Genomic DNA, 25,446 nt, shown 5'->3' on the forward strand with positions numbered 1-25,446 from the left:
CTGTCTATGTAGAATTTATCCTGTTAAAATAGGAAAGGATATTAAGCCCTTTTTGTTGAAGTCTTTGGTGGACAGGCCATCTCTAAGGAGCTGGGAATTGAAGAGCAGAATCTTTCCGTTCTGTTTAAATATTGGCGTTATTGCTATTTAATTTATTTCAAGCCCTTTTGAATATATGGCAATGCATGAGTAGTATGTGCCACCTCCTTAGAATCTCCCCACTTTCTGAGTTTTTCTGTAGTGACTTCTACAACCCGCTCACTTCATTACAATTTTCCTAGAGTTAAGGTAACTTAGCCAGCAATTAATTTTTCTGCTGTATGCACACCCGCAACAAAGATTTTTACATGCTTCAGTGAACTCAGGTTGCACCTGCACTGTCTTACATGCCTTTATGCAGTGGCCTGATGTGAAACTATGAAATAATGAAATGGTAAAATAACTTCTCTTGTTTTTGGTTTTTTTTATCTTTTTGAGCCATTCATAATAATGTTATTTACTTAATAGTAACTTAGAGATATAAGTAATGCTTGAAATGTCATAAATGGAAATATTAAAGAAAAGTACTTTTGTCCAATCATATTAACTGTTTCTCTGTAAAATCTGTTACGCAGCAAAGTGTAAAACTGTGATGGCGGAAATCTGCATAAACAAAGTTTATTTTAGCAAGCGTCTTCATGTATAAATATTATAACGGTCCTTGCTGGTGTTCAAGTAGTATATATGGAGAATTTACTGCTGTGATGTCTTCAGAGAAGTGAGGTTATGAGATTGGATTTAAATGGCAAGATGGTTTGCAGACCATGCTTATGAAGATAATTCATGTGCAAAGGCAACAGACATCATAAGATTCTTCGCTGTTCTCTGTTTTACATAATTAAAGCCTCTGTTTTTGGAGTTTTGAGTTTCTCTTTGTTTTTGACTGATCCAAAGAAATGGCCTGTGCAGCCTTTTTCTCTGTTAAATTCTTTGGATTAGACCCACAAGGAGCTTCAGAAAGCCACGGAGTGAAATCTAGTTTGGCTCTTCAGCTGCTTAGTACTGGATTTGCATATGCTGGCATATAAGTAAGAATTGTCTAAGCAGGACAACAGACATGCCAGGGTGCATTGAAAATTTCCAGGTTCTGATTTCAAACTGTAGGAAAATAGTTTAATCAAATAATGATTCCCAGGGCTGAAACTCCTGGACTCTGGTATCTGTATGGTATTCAGAAATTAGAAGGGTTTACTTCTTTTAAACCACTCATCTGTTTCCATTTCTTTTAAATGGCTGGAATGCTGTTATGTGCAGCTGTTAACTTGTGGTGATAATTTTTGACTCCCATTGCACAATATCACTTGGAAAACTCAACATTTCTTCCAGGAAGTAGTACATAGCATGTCTGTAAGGTATCCATATCCTTGCCTGTGGAATAAAATATTTAAGTAGTCTTTAGAGTAGGGATCAAAACTCTAAATCGTACTTCTAAAATGCGTGTTCTGGTTGCTGGGCAATCATCTTGCTTTTTGACTTCAGCCCTCATTTCGTGTAGCCTTTTCCACATGGTTCCAGGGAAGAAATGCAAATCGCTCTTGCCTCAGGAGGGTTTATAAGCAAATTGCAAGAGGCTGTTATGGGAAATGGGAGATTGGCTTTAAACCCATTTGCATGGAAGAGGATATGGAGTACACATCTGCTGCCTGAGCAAGTGTGGTACCTTGCAAGAGGCGGTATCAGCTTACTTTTAAGAATAAATGCAATTTAACTTTGCATAAAGCCTAATCCTGTCATCGAACGTTAGACTTCCTTACAGCGTGACCCCTTGGATGGGTTCTGCATAGGAGTTCGCAGATGTGTGTTTAGTTATAGAAGCCTTGTTGGGTTTTGTGCGCAGGCTGTCGTGTACACCCTGGCGGAATTTTGGGACTTGCACACAAAAGCTAACACATATGCTGTACAGGTTACCATGCTTGGGAAGCCCATTGCATCTGCAAGATAAGATACAAGGCACTGAATGTGTTGCATTTTGAGTGAGAGCTTGCACAGGAGGGTTGCTGTGGCTCAGATCATGGACAGTAATTTCTTTCCAGAGAGTTTCAGATTTGTTACATCCACTTCTTTTATTCCTCCCTCCTGGCAGAAAAGTGGTTGGTTGGTTTTTAAAGTTGTGTTTTTTCAGTGGGGCCAGCGTCAGAGGTACAGCTTGTTCCTGTTTGTGTGTGCATTAAAAAAAAAAAAAAAAAAAAGTGCCACATACATGAAATTGCTTTTAGTTCAGGTCCTTAGGAGTAGCTGAGGGGTAGGCTGTAACCTGGATTTGCTGTACGGAAGTTGAAGATCAGGTGATATGTTCTTCAGTGCTCTTCTCTGCCTGTGCTTGGCTAACCTGTGTCTTTGCATGGGGCTGTTGGCAAAATGGTACAACAAGGGTACAACTCCTGTTGGGCCACCCCATTTCTGTTGTATTTCTCAGAGCAGCTGAAAAAATGCATTGACCGCAAAGCAGTTGTCCCCCTGTTCCTCACCCTTTTGTAAAAATTGCAGTTGGGCTAGAACTAGGGTGTATAACTTGAGAGAATATATACAGAATGACATTTGGTGTGGCCAGGAAAGAAGTGGAGCAAAGGTGCATGGTCATGGTTTGTTTTTTGTAGACGGAGGTCCTGTTAATAACATTCTCATTACAAGTTCTTACCTTGAGTGCTGTTTCCTTTTGGTTTTAAGATTGTCTGCATGACTAATGCGTACGTAACCTTCAAGTGATATTGCTTTCATGTCATAGCTTCAGAAACATCCATTCTAGGTGAGAGAGCACATATAAGAAATCCCATTAGTGCAGTTGAGAACATTGTGGAGAGCATTTTGGCTGTCCTTTCAGAGATCTCTCAGGCAGATTACTACACAGCTACTTTGCAATTTCAGGGCATGAATTTGAGGTGGGTGTAACTCTAGAAATATTTCTCCGCTGATAGCTGAGATGTGGGTTAGTGGAGTTATCTTAGAAGGAACCTTCATTAGTTGCTACCCCTACCCCATTTGTGGTACGAATGTCCCCTACAAAAAAACCCACCGTATTTTGTTTGTCATGTCATTACATCTGCATAGGCCAGAGGATGGTGTGTGAGACCCCACTGCCTTTTGGAGAAGATGTTGCAGAGAAGTTACTGGGGAATATCAGCACCATATATATGTATTTTGATAGGTGTGTGTATATGGTTCTCTATATACCTATATGTACATATGTATCAAGACTTTGTGGTGGACTGCTTTTGGATCCTTTGTAGTTTATCTTCTAAAGTAAATCTGAAGGTTATGATTATCCAACAAAATTTTTTGCCATACTTGGCTTTTTATTTCTTTTCTCCCCCCCCACCCCCCCACCTTAAATGAGCAAATAGGCCTACAGAAACACGTTAGGTAGCTGAACGTGGAGAAATAAAGGAAAACATCTGAATGATCAAGATTGAATTCAGGTTTTCACTTTCGGGATTTTGTGTTACAGATTTTAATAGAAATTTGCTTATACTTTTATCCTCATGTGTACAGTGCCTTGCTCTCTTACTGCTAAGTGCCCCAAATTCAGCTTGGGAAAGCCGAGTTCATGTCTCATTAAATGACATGTGTCTGCCTGTCTCCATGGAAGTCTCTCCTGCCACTCTCCAGTGCTATGTACCAAGCAAGACAAGCTGTGATTTACTGGAAAACTGTGATGCAGTATTGGTACTGCCTTATGATGTCTTTAATATCAGAGGTTTTTTTTTTTTCTGTAGTGGCAGTGATTGCTGCTCTGATGAAGGCAGGGTGTGCCTCATTCCCCTGTGAATCATACATTAGTCAGACATGCTTTGCCCTGTATGAACTGCTTGTGGAAACTACATGTATACTTGTGAAATCTAGCTTGTCCGTGATATTCTTTCTTTCATGTGATTTAAATATTTACTTCAGGTGACAGAATAGATCTGATCAGCCTGAATAAAGCCTCATCTTTGCAAAAGTTAATTTAAAAAACACCCCACTGTTGTGTATTTGGAGAACTGAAGATCTTTATCAACTTCTCTTCATTTTTTAGCTTATCTTTTTTTGTCTTGCCTATCACATTTTTAAACGTAGATAAAAGTTTAAGAGTATCTATGTGTTATGAAAATCAAGTTTACTATTTGTTATGTGTACTACCATAGGCTCTGGCAGCCCTAGCTACTGTCCAGAGCCCCATAGTACCAGTCACCATATGACTGCTGCAAAAGCCTGGCTGTGCCTGCAAGCGTGGAGCTGGGGGACGGGCCTGAGGCACAGGAGAGAGCAGTGGGTCCCTTCCCCAACCAATGGGCAAGCAGAATTTCTGAAGTGAAAGGAGAGTGGGGCAAGGAAGTCTTGGTTCACTGGGGATGTGAAGCATTGTGATGGAGACTACACTGGAGACTTGCTGATACAATGCTTAAATATTCAGAGACCGGAAGCCATAGAGGTTTTTTCCTTATTTTTTCTTTTTCCTTTTTGGGAAGCCTAAAAATATGACTTTTTTTTTTTTTTTTTTTTTTTTTTTTTTTTTAAATGAGTCAGGAGACTTCTTGCTGAGTAGGCCATAGTATTTTTAGATATGCTGATTTTATGTCTGAATACGGTCTTTTTATGTAAAATGTATCTTTCATTTGACTGTTTTTCTTTCAGTCTGCTGGCTCTGTGTGGCCCTGGGCAGTCTCCCACACCATAAGTAGCCTGTTACCTGCAACAGTTTAGCTTTCGTTTTCTTTGAAATACTGAGTTTAATAATAAAATGGTTTTAAATTTCAGCTTGTTAAGGCACTTCTAGTTGTAGATTTATGTAGCCTTCAGGCTGCAAAGTTCCTGTGTAGATGTAGCTTTATTATCTGTGTGACACAGTTCATAATTTGCAGGGGAGGATAGAGGGAGTGAGTCAGTATTTGCTGGTTTTCTTACTAATTTTCTCTTGGCACTGAAAGCCTCTTAAAACCGTATAGATACAGTGAATAGTTTTATTCTGCATGATGGGTTATAGGAGCATCAGTTTGTGCAATTCTTAAGATTTCTTTTAGGAACTAGATATTTAAGAAAATTAAAAATACTTTGTACCTGGAGTCTGCAAAATCTGAGTTGCGCGTCCTAGGTTCAAGCACATACAGTGCTACTGCTGCTCTCTTCATAAGATGTGAATTTCTTTCTGGTATTTCTTTTTTTTTTTTTTTCCCCATTATTTGTCTGACTTTGCTGGTGATGTTTTCTTTTTCAGTAAACGTTCCTGTTGATCAATATGAAGTCAAGAGTTTTTTGCATGATTACTCCCAACTGTTAATAGTGTATCACAGACAAGATGAGGTTTGCAGCTTTAGATCGCTTTGTTATTCAGAGAGAAATATACTTTCCTTCTGAGGATAGGTTTCTCTTGGCCTAGCAGTAATGTGTGCAATTAATGTCGGCAACAGAAATTGTATAGGTGTTAGTGCACACATGGGCAAGTTGTGAACTTGCATCAGTGGCATTGCTGCAAAACCTACTGCAGCAGCGTTCCTCTTCTGGCTTTTAAGAACTAACCTCTTACTGTACTTTTCAGGCATTTTGCTCTGTTACTGAAATAAATTTATGGATTCTTAAAGTTAAAACTGCCTTGTACTGCCTAAGGTCTTCCAGGTTTATGTCAGAATGCTGAAAATTGTAGAGGTGTTACTACAGTGTCTCATGCTCCTGCTGATGGTGCTAACTTAGTACAGCTGTCTGTGTAAAGAAAATGAGAACTTTGTCATGTCTGTGTTAAAAACTTGTGCGTGGGCCGTGTTCTTGAGTGTAGTATGGATTTTGGTCTGCATGTTTTAGAATTTGCTTATGCTGCTGTTAACTCTCTAGCAGCAGGATTGTTTTGGTACCTTGAGTTTGTGGTTATTTTTCATCAATAATTGTAATTTCTTCATAACAATGAAAATGATGTATGTATCTGTAGCACATTCTGGAAATTGAGTGGGTGAGGGTTTGTAGTTCTTTTGCTTTTCTTAGTCTTATTAAACACATTTTCAAGACTGTTTTCCATTTCTTAAATGGAATTTCTTTTGCTACCCCTGTCATTATCAGCTGTCAGTACTTGCCACCTACAATAGCACATCTTGGGAAATGCTTGTGAAGAATGATGGCCAGCCCTGCCCCATGCCCAGCTGGCAGTCCATGGGCTATAGTTAGCACTTGTAAAAACACTTCTTCCACTAACACTTACTATATGGAACTATTTCTACAGAACTGCTAACTGCTGAGCAGGGAAGAACTACTTTGACTCTAAATTATACTTCCAAGCACTAATAAAATGAATTACACACTTTTTGTTGTGTAGTGAAATTTTACTAGAGTAGAAGTTAGCATTGATGCTTGATTTGTGGTAGGGAGCATTGTTTTACCTTTAAAAAAAAGAAAAACAGGAAGTTTGGAAGTCAGTGGGTCTTTTTGGTATGGGAAGAGGGGTGTGTTTGTTAAGAAAGGAAGGTATCAAAGGTATCTTTGGTATTTGTTGTATTGAACAATAAACCTAACTTTTTTTGCCTCCATAGGTATACAAAGCTTGGATATGCCGGTAATACTGAACCCCAGTTCATTATTCCTTCATGTAAGTATTTGTTACTTGTGTGTGAATGCTGAAGTTACACTTAGAGTTTCTATAATGTGCTATGTTAAAGAAAAAAAAGTTAAAAATTAGCAACTTGAAAAGACCTCTTAGCGATGACACAGGGTGATAGCATGGCTCTGTTCTGTTTTGCTATGGATACTCAGTTTAGAAAGATACATTCATTAAAATAGTATACATGAAGTGAATTTGTTGGAAACTGAAATCATTAAAATACAGTAGCATGGCTATATTTACTTCTTAGAAGGCTTTTCCCCTCATCATGATTTATCAGGTAAAACTTCAGTTGATTAGAAAAAATATTTTTCAAATTTATAGTTTAATATCCTCAGGGTTTAAGATGTTGTACTTGCCAATGATTTTTCAGTGTTACAGCTATGTTAGTTTACTGTTTTGCAAATAGAACAAGCAAACATTTCTCCCCACCCTGTAAAATTGCTTATTTATTTTCTTCCTGTCTTCTGAACTGTTTCTCCTGCTTGAAGTGGTATGGCTCTACTCTAGAGAGTGGAACTCAATCAGCTTCTTTTAGAAATGCTTCACCTTTTGACCTCCTACACCATTTGGCATTTTGTCATTATTCATCTGTGCCAAAGTAATCATGTATTACATCCTGGTAAAAAGGAATAATTAGTACACCCAGTTTTCCTTTTAAATGCAACAGGAAAAGAGCTAGAACTAATACTACTTCAGCATAGTCACTATAAAATAGAACTTGGTAGTTCAGGATCTATGTCAATTTTTCTAGAAAACATGCTTCAAAAAACAGTTGTAATGGAAACTAAGGTTAATTCCCTTAATGCATTCTCCGTTTTCATACAAATGGGAGAATTCTTTCAATCTCTTCCAAATTATCTTTTAATATGTAGTTCTTAATTCGTTTGGGTTTCCAAATGAACTTCATTTGGTTTATCTCAGTGGCATAGAAAATATATTCTGCAGTTTTGTTTTTCACACAAAAATTAGTTTTAACATTAGATTAAAAAAGTTACTGAGCCGTTGGAAAAAGCCTTACATTGCTCTGTAAACTTCATAGCAGTCTTTAGATTAAAAATGGACAAACGATTCTTAATTTCAGATAAATAGTTTCCATATTTTTTCTGCCTCTTCAGATTTAGTTTATTTAATTTGAAATAACTTTCTTGTTCCAAAAAAGGAGAAGAGATATGATGATACTTCAAACAAATTCTGGGAATAAAATGACCTGTTCATCATTAAGCAGAGAAATTTATACAGCAGGGATGCTATTGGAGTCGAAGAAAAAGGGGGTCAATGAGATTTTTGGGCGGCTTTTTGATACACTGTGGTGTATTTAAAAAAAAAAAAAAGCTCTAGTCTAGAGGCTCTTACAGCTGAAATGATGCTTGACTGCAGTTCTCTTAATGAAAAAGGCATTTTTCTCATTTGTAGTGTAATGCAAGTTAGATAATTACACTAACTGCATGAGTTTGCATTAATCCTCTGCCTCAAACGAAATAAAATAGCACTGGTGTAATCCACATTGGAGAAATGAAAATGGACGATAGCAGTACCTCGTTTCAAAGTAGAAGTACAAAAAAAGAAAAATGGATCTTTTCAAAACACTTTGGTGTCTTTAATTTCCTTAATGTTATCCCCAGTAGAAAAATGGTTTGGTTTCTCCTTTGACTTCCAGCAAAGGTAGTTGCATTTTATCAATTTGATTCTTTAAAAAATGTTTGCTGTTAAACAGGTTTGAGCAGCATTCCTTCAGCCTTGTTAACTTGCTGCTTATCTCACTGCTGCTCTTAACAAATTCTTATCTCCTTATGTTGTGTTCTTGATTTAATTCTGAATATGCTTCTGTAGAGATGATAAATGCTTGCTTGAAAAATGAAGTAAATGAGAATATATTAGGCCAAGGTGTGGGTTTTTTTGGTGGGGGTTTTTTTTGTTGTTTTGTGGGGTTTTTTTGTTTTTTTTGTTTGTGTGGTTTTTTTGTTTTGTTCATTTTGCTCAATTTTTATTTACTTAATCCCTTTTTTCTTGCTGTATGTTAAAATAGGAGTGAACTTCTTTCCATTAGCCAGTAGTACTCTTGATCTGTCACCTATTTCAGTTGCTCTATGCTAGTTTACATGTTAGATGGCCCTTTACCTTTAAAAGAAAAAAAAAATTGCTTGAGTAGTGGTTAAACACTGAAATTGATTTGATGTAAGTAGTCTTTTTTTTCTAAAAGCTCTTAAGTCTTGTGCCAAGCAAACCAAAGGCAAAACCTGTGATACACCGCTGGAGTGCTGCCCACCTTCAGGCACTGCGGTAGCCTAGCTCTGGTTTCAGCAAGATTTATTTTTCTGTTTGTATTTTCAGGATATGATTCTTGATTCAGGTTGTTTCCTTCTCGTTTCTGACTTTCAAAATCGGGACTGAACAGGCTAGCCTCAAGGTCAGCAAAATACTGAGAGCTCCCATCTTGTTTTAGTCTAGTAACAAGGTGAAACCACTTTGGCTTGGAAGTTTCTATAATCCTGCGGTGAGCGATGGCATTTTACTTGAAAGTTCTTGAAGATAGTATGTATTTGGACAGAAAAACTTCCCCAAAGCTTGCAAGCTCTGTAATGATGACCTGAAAAATATGCGGCAAGATTCTTCTTTTGACTTGCAGGGAACACTGGCCTTGTGACATCTCCTTCCCCACAATTTTAGCTTCTACTTCCTATCTACACCCTCCCCACCCCCCCCCCCCCATGCTATTCGGCTTCCTCCAGCTTTTGCTTCCTCTTGCTCTCCTGTAAGCTGCTACAGAAGTTACAGTATGATTCAAGTTTCTTCCTGAAGAGCTCAAAATAATGTCTTCTGCTTTATCCTGTTCAGCCTTTCACAACTTTCAATGTTTTAGTTTCTCTGGCTGCACAGCTCTGCTTTTGTTGCTTTTTATGGGAAGAGAAGGGAGACAGATGGGGAGCATCAGTAAACTAACGGTGCTTTACCCTAGCATGTTATTGATTTCCAAATGCTGTAGCTGTGCTGCCCTGTGTCTGGTGGGCTTGAGGCTGCAGCAGCTGTTTTCATAATGTTTTTAAATTTGAGAGCAAACAAATTCCTACTGGAGGTGAGAATTAGCAAAATAATTCTGCCTTTGAAAGAGCTTTTGGATCACAACCTTTGAATAATTGAGAGCAATATTAATGCTGCTTATATATACGAATTTCCTCATTTGTGTGAAGGATTGTGTTTAAAGGCAATTAGTAAGAATTGAAAAAATACAGCAGGCATTGCTGGCGCTGTAACCTGCTGCATCAGCTAGGGGCTGATGCAAAAGATGAGGAAAGGGAACATCTGTGTTCCTGTGGTATCTAATCACCAATTCATCTTTCCAGCATCCTGTGTTTAGCCTTAGCCGGTATTTTTCTGATAAATCCTGTATTCTTTATTTTTGATGAGTAATTACCCTGGAAGGAATAAATTGCCAAAATATACACTCTTAACTTTTGCCAGTTATTCCCTGAAGAGAAGGATAGTCTGTCTTAAATGAAATTCTACATCCTATTCTTAATGATAAGAGTAGGATTTAAAGAGAGAAATTAAACATAGACTTTATGAAAATCTGTTTCAAGGTGCCTAAAGGGGCATCAGGTAGCCATACAAATTTCTGTTCTTTTAAAAATACTCTTTTTATTTCTGCCCAATATTCTTTTTCTGTATGTCTTACATTTTCTCCTACTTCTTTCTTCCTGCCTTCTGTTGTACATCTTTTGCTTATTTAGTTGCTATTCAGTCCCTTTTGTGTGCCATATCTCAGTCATATTTCTGGACATTTTCATAGTATGTCCAGAAATCAAATTGATGCAAGTGAGGCAAAACATCTATTTATATAAAGACAATATGTTTTCTTTCTTGCTCTTTATACAACTTCTACAAATTCATTCCTTTTTTTTAATGTTACTGCTATTAGAATGTGCAGAAAATTAACACGCTTGTTAAATAAAATGAAATCTGTAGGGATACTGTATCTTAGTGATTCTTTTCATGCAATCAGGGAGATAATACACATTGAGTGTCTAACAGTTAAATCTGTATTTAGGTCTGTAATTGTTTTACTTTATAAATCCTAACTGTTTTCTTATGATTGGAATTCAAATTATGTGTGTTTCATTTAGCTTTTCTGTGCTTATGCCTGAAACAAAAGATGAATATAATTACAGTGTGTTCCTGTTTTTGAATGTTGAGGTTTTCTTTTTTTAATGCAGGAGGATATATGATCTACAATATTGTCTGTGTTCTCTGTTAAAGGTATTGCTATCAAAGAATCAGCAAAAGTGGTCGATCAAGCACAAAGGAGGGTTTTGAAAGGTGTTGATGATTTAGACTTCTTTATCGGGGATGAAGCAATAGAAAAACCAACTTATGCAACCAAGGTATTAAGAGAAATGTTTAAAATGGTTTTCCAATACTCTTTAGGAAGCAGCAGATGTACTGTATGCAGCAGCTTAAGAATGCTTTTTGGTTAAGTTTAATCTTGCTTTCTTATTAATTCTGTTTTAATGGAAAATAAGGCTTGGTATTAGTTTTGTTGACCTTCAGGAGCCTGTGGGAATTTGCAAAACAGTATGTGAGTATCTATTTCCTTTGAAGTGAAGGGAGGCTGGGAGAGTGTTAAGCGGAAATACCACATATGAAAGACATGTTCCCTGGCATCTTCTATCAGCAATGTCAGAGTCAGAATGCTGGGCTAGAGGGAATTCTTGGTTTATCCTAGTGCCTCCATTCTGTTGTACTAAGAGCTTGATTTATTGTCTCTCCTGTTCAAGGAATCTGGATTTTGAATAGCTGTCAGATCGGAACAGGGAAAACCTAATGCAAGGTTTCTTGCATTTGTAGATGATATGCTTCTACTGGAGTTGAAAACACTGCTGATAATTTTTTTTTTCTTTTTTGTTTTGTTTCCAATTTTATTTTGATATTCTTCTGCAACAGTGGCCCATCCGCCATGGTATAGTTGAAGACTGGGACTTGATGGAGAGGTTTATGGAGCAAGTAATCTTTAAGTATCTAAGGGCAGAACCTGAGGATCATTATTTTCTTTTGGTAGGTAAAATTATGTCCTACTTACGAAATTGCATATGACTAGTAAGAAATTTGTGCTAATTTATGTAATAATTCTTAAATATGAATATGCTTATCTTAAAAATCAAAGTAAATATAAATTACCTGGAACTTTCCTGACCTGGCTTAGCCCATCCAGGTTCTTTAGTTTTCTGAAGATGTCATAGTGTCTGAACTGCAAACTTTTTTCTGTTCTCTTCCTCATCACTTTTTTTCTATCATTTATCCACTGAATTCAATGATTAAGTTTACATTTTTGAAGCAAAAAAGTACTCATGTGTTTTGACGTTACATATAAATTGCAATTACTTTGGTTTTGCAATGCTGCCACTTGGATGATGTGTCTTGAGAGTCAAATTCTGTCTTCCCCCCCCCAAATCAGAAGGTTTGATTGTCATATTTGGGCAGATTAGATCTGAATTAATATCAATGTTATTCTGCAACATCTTCTATTCCTTAGTATTATATTTAAAGCCATTGAAATAGGCAGTGTGTTTTAGTGTGATGTTTATAGAGCAAGTTTGGAATTAGAGGTGTTGACCATACTTGTTAAAGAACGTCTAAGCAACAGTCTTCTTGAAGCAGGTCTAATTAGGTCCAGCCAAGCTTTGAGTATTTCCAAGGATCAAGATGCCTTAACAACTCTGGGGTGCTTCTTCCGATATTTGACCATCCTCACATTACCTTTTTTCCTCCTAATTCCTATTTAAGATTTCCCACATTGCAGTCTCCATGTCCCCTTGTCCTGTCACCTTTGTGAAGAGTCTGGCTACCTCCTCTTTTTACCCTCCTAGTTGATGTAATGGAAGAGTGATACTTCTTTTTCTCAAATATTCTGTAGCACTATCCAAATTGCTCTTTCAGAGGAGTCACTTAAGTATGTTTGCTATTTAAATGAAAATTATAGCATGCTATCACAGCATATTGTATGTTGTCACTAGCTTTTCTCAGTTGAGTACATTTCCATAGTTGATCATACTAAGTTGTTTTATTGATTGCCTTCGGAAGAAAACCAGCTTTTTTCTTTAATGAATCAGAGAAATTTTTAAAATAGTTGTCATTCTTGAAATATGCTAAACTGCATCCTTTGATATATTTAGATTGATAGTCCTTGATTCTTTCAAGTGAAATCAAAAGTTGTAATGAGCTAACCAACCCACAAAGGGGGCCTTCAGTGGAGACTCTTAAGCAGTAATTACTATAATATTTTATTGCACTTCTGTTTTCCTGTTCTCGCTCAAAGCATCACGTTTTTGCAATGCAATTTGCATAAATTCTGTTATTGTCAGAGGAGTTTCTAGATTGTCTTAATTGCACTATTTGCCTTTAAAAGCACTCTTTGCACATTACTATTTTTGCATGCTATTGTTGTAGAATGACTCATATTTCTTTCAAAGTTAGGATTTGGTGACTTTTTTTTTTTTTCTGAAAGTTGAGTGGTTTGATTTGAATGTAAGTAAAACTTTTTTTTTTTTCTTCTCTCTCACAGACTGAGCCTCCATTAAATACTCCAGAAAATAGAGAATATACTGCTGAAATCATGTTCGAGTCTTTCAATGTTCCAGGGCTATATATTGCTGTTCAGGTAAGGTCAGGGCTGTTGACAGTTAGAGCTACAGTATTTGTCTTCGAGCTAAAGCTAATTTTGCTATGAAAACTGTGCGAGTGGTATTTGGAATACTTTTATGTACTTTTAGTTAGCTGTTTCACCACTACATGTGTGATACGTGTTGATTCTCTGGTCTGTTAGCTAGGTACTGTTCCTTTGTTACCTGTATAGAGAGGTATAGAAGAAGAGGCTGTATAGAAGAAAGCCTCTAAGTAGTAGAGTATAATATCTGTTGCATCATAAATAATAAAAAAAAAACCCCAAACAACAAACAACCCCAACACACCACATCATAATAATGGTATTAAGCCAAGATTTGAATCCCTCTCAATATGAAGTAGCAAAAAAGATGTGTGAACATGGCTAAAAAAGCATCAGACAGGACTCAGAAACTACATTTATGTAGCCTCTTTGTTGTAAGCTATTGTGTACACATAATATTATTAAATCAATTTCTATGCTGTAAATTACCATGAGGGTGTCAGTCTGGGTGTTGCTGGGAGGGGTAGTGAGAGATGGGATCTGTAATGCAGTGCTTTTAATAAGGATCTTTTTGTGTGTATGTGTGATCTGTTGTTAGGCTGTCCTTGCCTTAGCTGCATCTTGGACGTCAAGACAAGTAGGAGAACGAACACTGACTGGCACAGTTATAGACAGTGGTGATGGCGTCACTCATGTTATTCCTGTGGTAAGTATACATTAAAACCGTAGAAAAATTCAGGGGGGAACAGTTTGTCCTGTGACTTTTCTGAAGTTTACACCTCCACAAACTCTGTAGTTAAGAATCTTCAGAAATGTAAGATGATTTCCATGGGCATGGGGTTTTGCTTATTTTGTAGTTCAGAAACTCTTGAAGAACGTCTCTGCACCCCGAATTTGTCAGGAAACATTGTCTTTCAATTACTTAAGAGGTGATTTGCCAAGTAATCATGCTAAGTAATCAATGAAATTGTATTGCTTTATCATATTTCCAGTTTGTTTTGCTGGTAGGAGTGAATATGGTCTTTATGATAAGTTCTGAAACTTTTTTAATTCAGTCAATTCATATATAAACGAAAATAATACAAAATATGTGAGGGCAGTATTGTTTACAATTTTTCTCCATATGTTGACCAATGTTTAGTAGTATGCTATCATGCATCAGCGATACAAGCAAAAAGAAAAAAGTTCCTACCTGACTGTTTAAAAACCAACCCCCAAGGTTAATTAGTGTTGAATATCTGTTCCAATATATCAAGTTACTAAATGCAAAACCTAGTTAGATCATATAATGTTTTAGTAAATAATAAACATTTCCAGCTGCAGTTTCCTAACTCTAAAATTACTGGGTTTGCTCTAGGTATGTATTTCCTTTTACAAAGCTACATACTTGAAATTTTATAATTAAGATATTTGATAGAGTTCTGTATTTGAAGTGGCTGGCAATATGTCTCTGCCCATCTTTCCTTGGGAAGTTAAGTGCATGTCTACGCACCAGATGCATCTTTCTTTTCAAAATGAATTAGATTACATTTTTCAAGATTAAAATCTATACAAAGCTTTATGTCACAGTGACTTTGTTTCCCCCCCCCCCCCCCCCAATGATTTGTTATGCCAAATAGTAGCATTGGTGGTGATCAAACATGTGATATAGCAATTTCTTATTAATTTTGGTGGAATATAGTGGTTAGATCTTTGTTCAGATTGTTCATTCAAGATGGCATATTTTTAATAAGATGTAGGAAACAATTGGCATTTCAAACCTTCTGTATGTAAACTTTTCTAATTGGACTGATTTTAAATTGCTGTTTAAAACAGCTGAACTTCTCCTGATTTGTGTCTGGGTTTGTTTTAATTGAAATAAGAGTACGTATTCTATATCACTTGAAGCATTAAGCTCCATTGCAAAGCGACATTTGCTTAATTTCTGGAATTTTTAAACATATCGAACAAACTGACAGTAATGTATCACTTTTGCAATGAAATAGGTAAGAGGAACTAACAAACGCTTCTTTCTGTAGTGAAGCTATAATAGTGGTACGCTTTTTTATGACATTATTTTTTTAAGTTAGAAAGAACTTTTGATATGACCTAGTTGGAACTAGGTGATCTTTAAGATCCTCTCCAACCAAACTATTCTGTGGATGTAAGGTATATGTAGGAAACTTTGAGCATTTAATATTAGTATGATACCTGGATTCACCTGTTTGGACGTAGCAGATCTGGCGAGGTTGAAGGCCAGTCTTGAACCGTTTTGGTTTCTGTGTTTAGGTCACATATTTCTAATGCCCAGAACCTGGCCCCCATGACAATGTGGCTTACAAGTGTAGACTGATGGATGAGTATGGGCCAGTCTGATGTTCTAAGCAGTCTCAATTAACGTGCTGAAATGATGCATTTTCTCCCTGCTTTCAGAAAATTAATTTTGGTTCATATGGATTGTAACGTCTTACATCAGTGGCTGTGACTGCAGAGCCACATCATTTATTCTAAAATAATATTTCATGATACAAGGTTCTTTGACCTTTTTGGTTAGAGTAACCTCATTTTGAAGAGAAAATAAAGGCCAAGGAATAGTGAGTATAGCTGTTTGTCTGCCTTATGTACTAGTGACCTTTCTGTTCCTCTTAACCTTGTAAGAGTTATGAACTGATGCAAAGTGAAACACTAACATGTAAAGTAATACTACTGAAGAATTGGATTTCTAGTAATTAAATGAGCCAGCCTTAAAGGACTTCAATCTCAACAATCGCAGGTAGTGAATAGGAGTTTAGAACTCCATGTCTGTCTTTGTCTCTGCTAAGCTTTATTGAAAGGAGTTCTTGTCAGTATCTTTCTCCCAATTAATTTTATTTGTAGGCTGAAGGATACGTGATTGGCAGCTGTATCAAACACATTCCAATTGCCGGGCGAGATATAACGTACTTCATCCAGCAGTTGCTGAGGGAGCGAGAAGTAGGAATTCCTCCTGAACAATCCTTGGAAACAGCTAAAGCAGTGAAGGTAGTGTGAACATTGTAGACATTAAGGTTATATTAAATCAGAGCTTGATATCTATTTTTAAAACACAATATTGTTTTAAAATCCTTGTCCCTCCAAGTAATGGTGCTCTAAGTAATATAAAAATGTCTAATACAATAACCTGAAATGCCTTAAACGGAAGGTATATGGTTGGGTTATGCTCAATTTGGCCCAGAATTTCACTCTTCGCTTGTAGTCTCCTCTTTCTCCTCCCCTCCTTTATAATTATTGTACTGTTCCGTAGGAAATGTTCTTAGTGGGATATGTAATGTAAAGAGCTGTAACTACTTTTTATTCTTTCTGAATGTTGATATGTTCTTTTGTAGTACAAAGCTATTCTGAAAGACATTCAGCTTAAATTACACTTAAAACTTGTTTCTATGACAATACTTCAATATACTTTAGAACTCATTTCTCACCATCATAGAAATTCAGAGGAAAAATAGAAGAAAAGTAATTTAGCCTATGTGCTGCTTTCAGTGTTGCACAGAAACGATAGAGCCATTATCTAACTGTATACAGTAAATATCAGATAAGTAATTTTTAAGGCCTATTCTGTATCTGCCAATTTAAAACTCTTGTTCCTAAAAGTTTAAATTACTACACTTTTAAAAAGTTCATACCATCTTCTCTGCTATACAGGAAGATGAGAAGATGCTTCTAACTATGCATTTTCAATTTTCAGGAACGCTTTAGTTACGTTTGCCCTGACTTAGTAAAAGAATTTAACAAGTATGACACAGATGGTACAAAGTGGATTAAACAGTATACTGGAATTAATGCTATCTCAAAGAAAGAATTTACCATTGATGTTGGCTATGAGAGATTCCTGGGGCCAGAGATTTTCTTCCATCCTGAGGTAAGTTGTTTTGAATTGTCTGCACTTTGTTTTAGATGCATTTTAGATGATAGCATATAAATAATATTTGCAGCCTTGTGAAGAAATGGTTATCCCAACTTATATTTCTCCTTATTTGTAAATAGATACCAGATAAGTCAATGTGGCTTTGATTCCTGATCACTATTAATCTTTATACAAATTCAGGTGGATACCTAAACAAAGCACTATATTTGAAACTTTTAACATAAATTGATTACTATCCCCATACTTTCTTCTAGTAATTTTTAATAGAATTCCCAGGTCTTACCACGTTGTACACTGTTTTCTTACCTGTCTGTTTCTAGTTTCTAGAAAAGTCAAGTTTCTAAATATTCTGTCATCTTGCCTTTATGCCTTCAGTCTCTCTTCCAGTGTTGGGAAAAATTTAAGGGGAATAAAGCCTTCCCCTGCTGCCCCAGTCCCTCTACATTCTCGTGTTGCAACTTTTTTCATGTTACACTGTTTTGCTGGTTAACAAAAGCTATCTAAAATAATAGCTGGAAGAACAGATATTTTAGGTTGTTTATTCTTTCAAACCTTTTATAAATGACAGCAAAATGAGCTAACATAACTATTTCCATTATTAGTTTTCATGACATACCTATTATAGGATGATTCTTCCCTTTTTCTTCTTACCCCCTTTCCTTTGCAATATGTGGTCCTACGTACTGACTTGTCTTGATTGCATTCTTAATTGTAGTTTGCTAATCCTGACTTTACACAACCAATCTCAGAAGTAGTAGATGAAGTTATTCAGAATTGTCCCATTGATGTTAGACGTCCTCTGTATAAGGTCAGTAGCTGTAATGATTTTTTTAATACTCATTTTAGAAGGATCGTGCTTTATATTTAAAACCATATTTTAGATTCTAGTTAAAAAAAACCCCAATCAGCAAAATGAACCATTTGTTCTAGGAATTAATCTGGAAATTAGATATGCAGAAGGCTTCATGTTGTCTACCTACGCTTTTTCAGAATGTGATGTTTCATTGCTCAAACACTTAAAAGAAAAAGAAGTAAGGGAAACATAAATCTGAGCAAAAGAAGTGAGGTGTACTAAGATACAAATGGATTTTAAAGCACAGCCAATTTTAATGTGACAAACTTTGTGAATTCATATTCTGTTATGCTTAAGTGTTAGATAATTTAAAACTTAAAAGCATACTGTAGTACGCTTAAAACTGCTAACTGTAGTTTTAAAAACTATATTTAGATATTGAGAATTTGAGAACTGGATAAAGTTGGAGGCTTATGTTTTTCAGAAGTGGTTAATAATTTTTGTTACTCAAAACAGAATATTGTCCTCTCCGGAGGCTCAACCATGTTCAGGGACTTTGGTCGCCGTTTACAGCGAGACTTGAAAAGGACTGTTGATGCCAGACTGAAACTTAGTGAAGAACTTAGTGGTGGCAGACTGAAGGTTAGTTCTTGCAGCTAATGCATTTAACAAGCATCTTTCTCTCCCTTGTTTCTCTGGAAAAGGAGAAAATAACACATTGCAATTATGTTTTCGTTTGCTAAAATGTCTTTATTTTCATTTAAAGTTTTTACAGAAACTTTTCAGAGATTCATATATTCTAGACTGGTGTTGGAAGGTATTTCTATAAACCTTTAATTGTAGGAATCTGCAGTACTTATTTCCCCAGGTATGAGGTTGTGCTGCTTGACCCTTATTATTGAACTGAATCAGTCACCTAATGGAGGGATGGGTCTTATGCCTGTTACGTAAAAGCAGCTGGTCACTCCCCAGCTTTTTTGTGTGCTTAGAAACAACAGATATAAATTGAAACAAAAGAGGTACAGCTTGGATAAAATTTTTCATTGTGGTATAATCAGGCATTGGAGCAGGGTGGCCAAAGAGTGCAGTCTCCATCCTTGGAGGCTTTTGAGATTCAACTGCTTAAAACTCTGCATAACTTCCTCTGACCTTGTAGCTGACCCTGCTTTGAGCAGGAGGCTGAACTAGAGACATACTGAGGTCCCTTCCACCCTAAATTGTTGTATGAAATGATTTCATGTTTTCACTAAACTGCATGATCCTTAATTTATGTTCTTTCTACTTCTGATCTCTGATCTATCTTGCACATTTTCTTTCTGTTGACTCTGCATACATAAAAGAGATTAGGAGAGATTATTTTGTGGTTTGCTTTTTGGGTTTTTTCTTTCCTTTCTTTTAAGGCAAAGTTTAAATAATTTTCCTCATTTATTTTTTTAATAGTAATCTAGCTAGATGAGCTCAAACAATCCTTAAAATCCTCATTGTAGCTTCATAATATGCCATATAGACAACTCTGAAATTGGAGTTATATACAGTTCACTGGTTCAAGTCATGTAGGTTATTCTTGGTTCTCCTAACTGGACTTCTACGACTTAATAGTAAGGAAGCAGGATAAGAATAAGGAAAACTGTTGCGATTCTTCCTTCTTCAGAGTACTAGGCATTGCAGGTAATCATTGTCTTGAATTTTGTAGGTGTGCTACAAATGATTTTTAGATACTGCTTCAAATCACTCAGATTTTGGCAGGTTTTAATGGAACAAACAAATTGTTACTTTCCAAAATTTACATACACTGCCATTTTTGGATAAGCACAAGTAGGGAGTGAAGGTTTATGTGGATATGGAGGGAAAGGGGTTAACTTCAGTCAGCGTTGTAGGTTTGAAAAGCATGATTGTGACACTGCGGGTCCTAGATAAACTTTCAATCTGCACCTAAAATAATGACACAAGCCTTAAAAACTAGCTTTCTAAAGTAGTTTTTTCGAAAGGGCTAAGTAGTATGGATCTGTTCTTACAACTGCATAAATAAACAGTCCTTAAAGAAATTCAGCAGAAAATAGAATGTGGATAATTGGAAGGGAACACTGTAATGGAGCTCTTGGGAGAAAACTGGTGTGAATGCAAGTATTTCTTAATGTCTGATGAAGTTAGTAAATGGCAATTTATAAGCAAAAGCTATTTCTTACTCTGGGTTGTGCAAGAGAAAATCCAATGCTAGAATTGTAATTTACTTACCCAGCATTTAAGGAAATACTAATTTGGGAAAAGTAAACTTGGAATGTACACCTGTTTTAAAAAAGGTGTAATTTTTATCAGCAAAATTGACTTTGTTCCTTTATTTATTTATTTATTTCCCTTTATAGCCTAAGCCCATTGATGTACAAGTCATTACACACCATATGCAAAGATACGCTGTTTGGTTTGGAGGATCAATGCTGGCTTCCACAGTAAGTTAGCTATAAAACTGAGCAAACACTTTTGGAGTTCTCTTCTCTCTTTCCCTTTATATGAAATGTAATTGGGGGATTCTGATAGAGCTCAGGTAGCAAATATGCCCTCCCTGCCCCCTTTGAAGTTTTTGCATTAGACAGTAAAGGTTTGAAAGAGCATATGAAAAATGAATTACAGCTTTGTGTGAGTTGTTAAATAGTGCATTTTAGTTTTGTGGTGAAGTCAGTGGTCCCATTGGTGTTTAGCTGTGCATGATGTAATATTAATTTCAGGACTTCCAAGTTATCCTTGGGAGGTTTTTTTTCCTGCATAAATGTTAATATTGTTAAATAAGGTGTATGTACCATTGATTAATTTTTTTTTCTGCTTTCCTTTACAGCCTGAATTCTACCAAGTATGCCATACCAAAAAAGATTATGAAGAGATTGGTCCTAGCATCTGTCGTCACAACCCTGTGTTTGGAGTTATGTCTTAAAGCTGGCCTCGGAGGGGTCAGGAATAGGGAGGTGGTGAGGAGGAGGAGTCTTTCTGATTACTTGTTTGTCTGATGGCTGGTATTAAAATAACAAACATGACTTGACAATAAGAAAAAGACCAAACACGATTAAGCAGGATTATTTTAATAAGTGTCTCAACATGCGGATGTAGTGGAAAGCCAAAATGATCATGTTTTTTCTTTAGATTGATTATTTGAACCTGTGCGTAACAAAACAAGAAAGTGGATTTTAGTTCTTTCTGTGCCCTGATATTTTGTATATTAATGAACTATCCAAGATTTGATGGGATTTGATGGTGTGTAGATAGTCAGCTCTCTAATGCTTCCATTGTACCCTTTCATGGGTGCAATGTAGGAGCTTGTTTATATTTCATACTTTTTTTATACTTTGAGGAAAAATATGAATTAAACTGTAATATTTGAGGAAAAAAAATTTACCAGACACCAACTTGAAAGTAAATTAAAAGAAAAAACAAACAAACAGAAAAGTCATGACTCATGCAACTAGTACTTGCAAATCATGACCAGTCTAAATCCTGGGTTCCATACAATGCGAGTGCTTTTGGAACTAAGAAGCTAGTATCTTGGATTAACTGATGCCTGCTAGTGCTTTCTGATTACTTGGTGCATTTTCATACTATTTCTTGCTTTAAAAAAAAAAAAAGAAAAAAGTAAAGACAAGACTTTTGGACCAGTATTGCAGTTCTGTAGTGTCATTTCTAATTAAACCAAATAATCAGGTTATCAAAATTGGTGTATTTAAAGCCTAACACCATTCCAATAAAGGCACAAAATTTCTTTTTATGTTTGTGTCAGACTTGTTAATCTCATTACGTGGGAAGTGATGAGCATGGGTTCCTACATATCCTCTGTGGCTGTTGAAGAGTAAGATTGGTCTGTAAGGTAGAGATCATTATGTGCATTGTGTAAACTGAAGTGTGAGCATTTGGAACTGCAGTTTATATGTTCATCTAGATAGCACTTACCTATATAAACCTAACATCTCCTCCATTGTTAGGTTTGTTCATCTACTTTGTAACTTTTTTCCCCACCACTTTCTTTCAAGGGGTAGTATACAGGAGACAGCACTGCATTCTAAATCTTTGTGGTTTTTCTGCAAGAAAATACCATGTAGATAAAAATAAAGTGAAAAAAATCTCCTTCTCATTCTTTCTAGGAAGAACTCTCCATATACTGAAGGGAATTACTTACAATTTCTGATAATCCTTGATGAAAGAAAACTCTTTAGAGACTTCTGAACTCACAATGTGGTTAAAGTTGTTCATGCAGGAGACCACAAGAGGGAGATCTCTTGCTTTCTTCTGAGTTGCAAAGATGGCTCAGATCTTTTTCGGAGAGGCTTATCAGTTGCCAGAGCTTCTAGTTGCTTCAAAGCATGAAAAATGAGACTCCAAAATGAGGGTAAATACAGTAGAGTATTGCATGATAAAACTTCACATGCTGGAATCGAATACAACTTCGGTGCAAACAAAATGTTAAATAATTGTATTACAAAACTGTAGTAACATCTCCCTATCAATGATACTGTTTTTTAGAGTTTCTCAAATAGTGACTTTTTGAGTTATAACTGCTGACTGATTCATGTGCTAAGAAAGACTGATAGGCAAACGTGTGTAAAATAAAGAAGTTAATTTAAGCTGTGCCTTTCCAACAGTCATCTGGTTCTGCAACTGTATCATGCTCTAGTGATTGGATTTCTTGATACACTGCAGTGGCAGGAAGATAATGCAAGGTTGTGGTTTTTCCCCTCTAGAAAGTAAAGTCTGAAAATTTAACGTGAAAAGCTCTGATTTCTGACACATAGGTATATAGTGTAGTGAGGAAATGTAAAGAAAAGGAGTGAATATGGGTTCCTGTCACACACAGCTACATATAGATCTTTAGGATTATGTGCAAAGATGCATAGAATGTGTAGGTATGGAGATAGACTCTTAGCTGAGGAACAGGCTTGGTTGTGTGTTATCAGAAGGTTGTACTGCAGTTAGCCCTAGATGTAATTGTAGCTCTGTTTTGTAGAGCTTTTGGAACCCACATAGCATGTGACTTTTCCCCCCCATTTCCTTTTGCTGTTGTGTTCAGTCCACTGTTGCTGCATCTTGGAGGAGCTGAGGCAGTCAGTGAAGAGGCACCGGCTGAATTCAGTTGATGTACAAGAAGCCCAAGGGATGAGAGCTGGGGTGCAGGAACCAAGTGAGTGGTCACAGGTGCTTTGGGGAGGCTCCAGGAGGTGCTCTGAGTGAGACTCTTTAAGCAAATCTGGTTTCATACAGATCCTTTACAGGCTGTAAGTTGTTGAGATGCCCTGGGTTTGGCTGCTGGGTGGATCTGCTCTGCAAACAGACGTCTGGATTGGAGAGTGGTGGCATTGAAATATGCACAATTTGGCTGTTCTTGGTTATGGTGGGCAATGAGAGACAGGCCAATCTCATGTACTGTTTTAGCAGTAGGGCTCTTGCAGGAGAGGGCTGCTTCAGGCAGGTCTGTTAGGTTGGTGTTTCATAGAAATACACACTGCCTAGTGGTGGGGAGCCTGCTAGAGCCGGACTGTGTCTCTGGTACAACTGTAACTGGATTAGCAAAAATAGTTGGTATGTCAAGGAAACAAGCCAGCTCGTTTATGAGCTCTTTGATGGGAGGAAGAGTTGACATTTGAGTGTGAAAGCTGTCAGGCTGAGAACAGGAGTTGCTGCCAAGTGTAAAATAAGATGGGTTTAGCATTCCAGTTGTATTCAGTGAGGAAAGCCCAGGTACTGAGATTTTCATCATGAATTTGCTATGTTCAGCTGTAAGGCCAGGAGGTTTTTCCCTAGGTTGAGGGCTCCCTGCAGTCAAAACTGAATAAAAGTAGCTAAGCAGCACAGGATAGCTTTAGACACCTTTTGCACTGAGCTCTTGATCCTGTGTAACAGAACTAGAAATCTCATGCTCCAAAGAAAAGCTGTGTTGTCTCAGTGTTGGACCTCAGCTCTTGGAAGACGTGGCACATGTGCTTGAAGTGCTGCTGAGCAGCCCATGTGTGGTCTGACTTGCTCAGGTCAGACGTGCAGTTTATCTAACTATCTGCACATTAATTTCAAAGTCAGGGATGTAGGAGCCTTAGGCTTTTGTTATACTTTGTTCCAATATGTGTTAATCTTCACCAGGCTCCAAGAAAGTTTCTTTAAACTTCTATTAGTCATTTGTGTAGAAGAGAAAGGAGGGCAAAGAACCCATGCACTTACACCACAGTTGCTTTCTTGTAGCTGTAGGCTAAAATGATGTTAAGTTTTTCATAGAATGAAATAAGTGGGATGTGTTTTGCATGCTGTTTTCTATTTTGTTATTTTTTTTCTTTCATATGGAGTAGAGCTCATTTCAGAGGGAGGTATACACCCATGGCTGATCTCTGGGTGTTAGAGAAGTAGGAAAATCTATGAGCAGCTCCCAGTAATGACCTAGACTGAATGGAGAGTCATAAATACTTAAACACACCAGATACAGTATGCATTTACAGTCTTGTGCACTGGGAATAACTCTTTGGGAATGGTTCACATCGGTGTTTTGCACCTGTAACACCAGATTCGAACCTGAGCTGCTGTTACTGGTAAGGTGGTAGAGGGGCTGAGCAGCCTGTGGGTAGGTCATACCAGGGATCATGTAGAACAGACAATGTACAGTGTGAATAAAAGGCAATTTTGGAAAACCCTTCTGCTCACCTTAAACTTGTTCCTCCTGGGTTTAACACATCCAAAAGGTTAATTGCAAAGGCAAGTGCTTGAAAAAAAGAAAAAAAAGAAAAAATACTAGAATTAAATCACAGCTTTTCTTCTCCTAAGGCTCGTTATTAGGAGGTAACATAAAGGCGGCAATTACAATTTGCACCCATGTATAAATTTAGCTATTTTTTTTTTTCTTTTCTTGGTTTCAAAATCCTGCTCTGTTGGTAACTAACATCCCAAGAATACACAAAATCCTTTACCTAATGCCTCTATGTTTCTATGATACAACCTGGCCAGGGATGGATGCAGCACGCAGCTCTAACTCTCTTCCCCTCCCAGGGCTGAACTGGGTGCAGCCAGGGCAGAGCTGCAGCTGTGGGATGTGGTAAGTGACTGAGCTGGAATCACCCAAACATGCATGTAGAAACATGAGGTGGCAAAAAACCTATGTTGGTGTTTCTTCTTAATCATCAAATGTACCACAAAGTCAATATGCTTATTGGATAATGGAGGATTTAATAGGACTGATGTTATGAAGCAGCATTTGGCCTGTTAGGAGCCTGGTTGACAGTCCCTTGGGAGGCAGCCCTGAAAGGCAGTCATCTAGGAAGGCTGAATGTTCTACAAAAAGGAAATATTAAAAGTGCAGGAGCAGGCTGTCCCGATGTGCTGAAAGATGAGCCGGCTGGGAAGATGACTGGCCTGGCTGGACTCGAACTCAGGAAAAGAGAGTTTATGACCTTTTAAGAAGGGGCAGGCAACTTACAGAGGATGTTGTGAGGTTATGCAGAGATAAAATTAGAAGGGCTGAAGCCCAACTAGAGCTTGGCCTGGCTATTGCCAAA

General features: G+C 37.0%; 1 protein-coding gene across 2 annotated transcripts in view; it reads left to right on the plus strand.

The window, feature by feature from the left end:
* The window catches only part of ACTR3 (actin related protein 3), a 32,370-nt gene extending 10,330 nt beyond the window's left edge, over window positions 1-22,040 (plus strand). For both annotated transcript variants that reach the window (XM_030486289.2, XM_030486290.2), the window contains exons 2-12: window positions 6,531-6,586; window positions 10,856-10,980; window positions 11,540-11,650; window positions 13,158-13,253; window positions 13,858-13,965; window positions 16,116-16,259; window positions 16,963-17,136; window positions 17,858-17,950; window positions 18,452-18,577; window positions 20,299-20,382; window positions 20,766-22,040. In XM_030486289.2, the coding sequence (XP_030342149.1) occupies window positions 6,531-6,586; window positions 10,856-10,980; window positions 11,540-11,650; window positions 13,158-13,253; window positions 13,858-13,965; window positions 16,116-16,259; window positions 16,963-17,136; window positions 17,858-17,950; window positions 18,452-18,577; window positions 20,299-20,382; window positions 20,766-20,861 (1,213 nt within the window). In that variant the 3' untranslated portion in view covers window positions 20,862-22,040. The remainder of the gene's footprint in view (window positions 1-6,530; window positions 6,587-10,855; window positions 10,981-11,539; window positions 11,651-13,157; window positions 13,254-13,857; window positions 13,966-16,115; window positions 16,260-16,962; window positions 17,137-17,857; window positions 17,951-18,451; window positions 18,578-20,298; window positions 20,383-20,765) is intronic.
* The last annotated feature ends 3,406 nt before the right edge of the window (window positions 22,041-25,446 follow it).

This window comes from Strigops habroptila, chromosome 5 (genome assembly GCF_004027225.2).
Source record: "Strigops habroptila isolate Jane chromosome 5, bStrHab1.2.pri, whole genome shotgun sequence".
NCBI classification, from domain to species: domain Eukaryota; kingdom Metazoa; phylum Chordata; class Aves; order Psittaciformes; family Psittacidae; genus Strigops; species Strigops habroptila.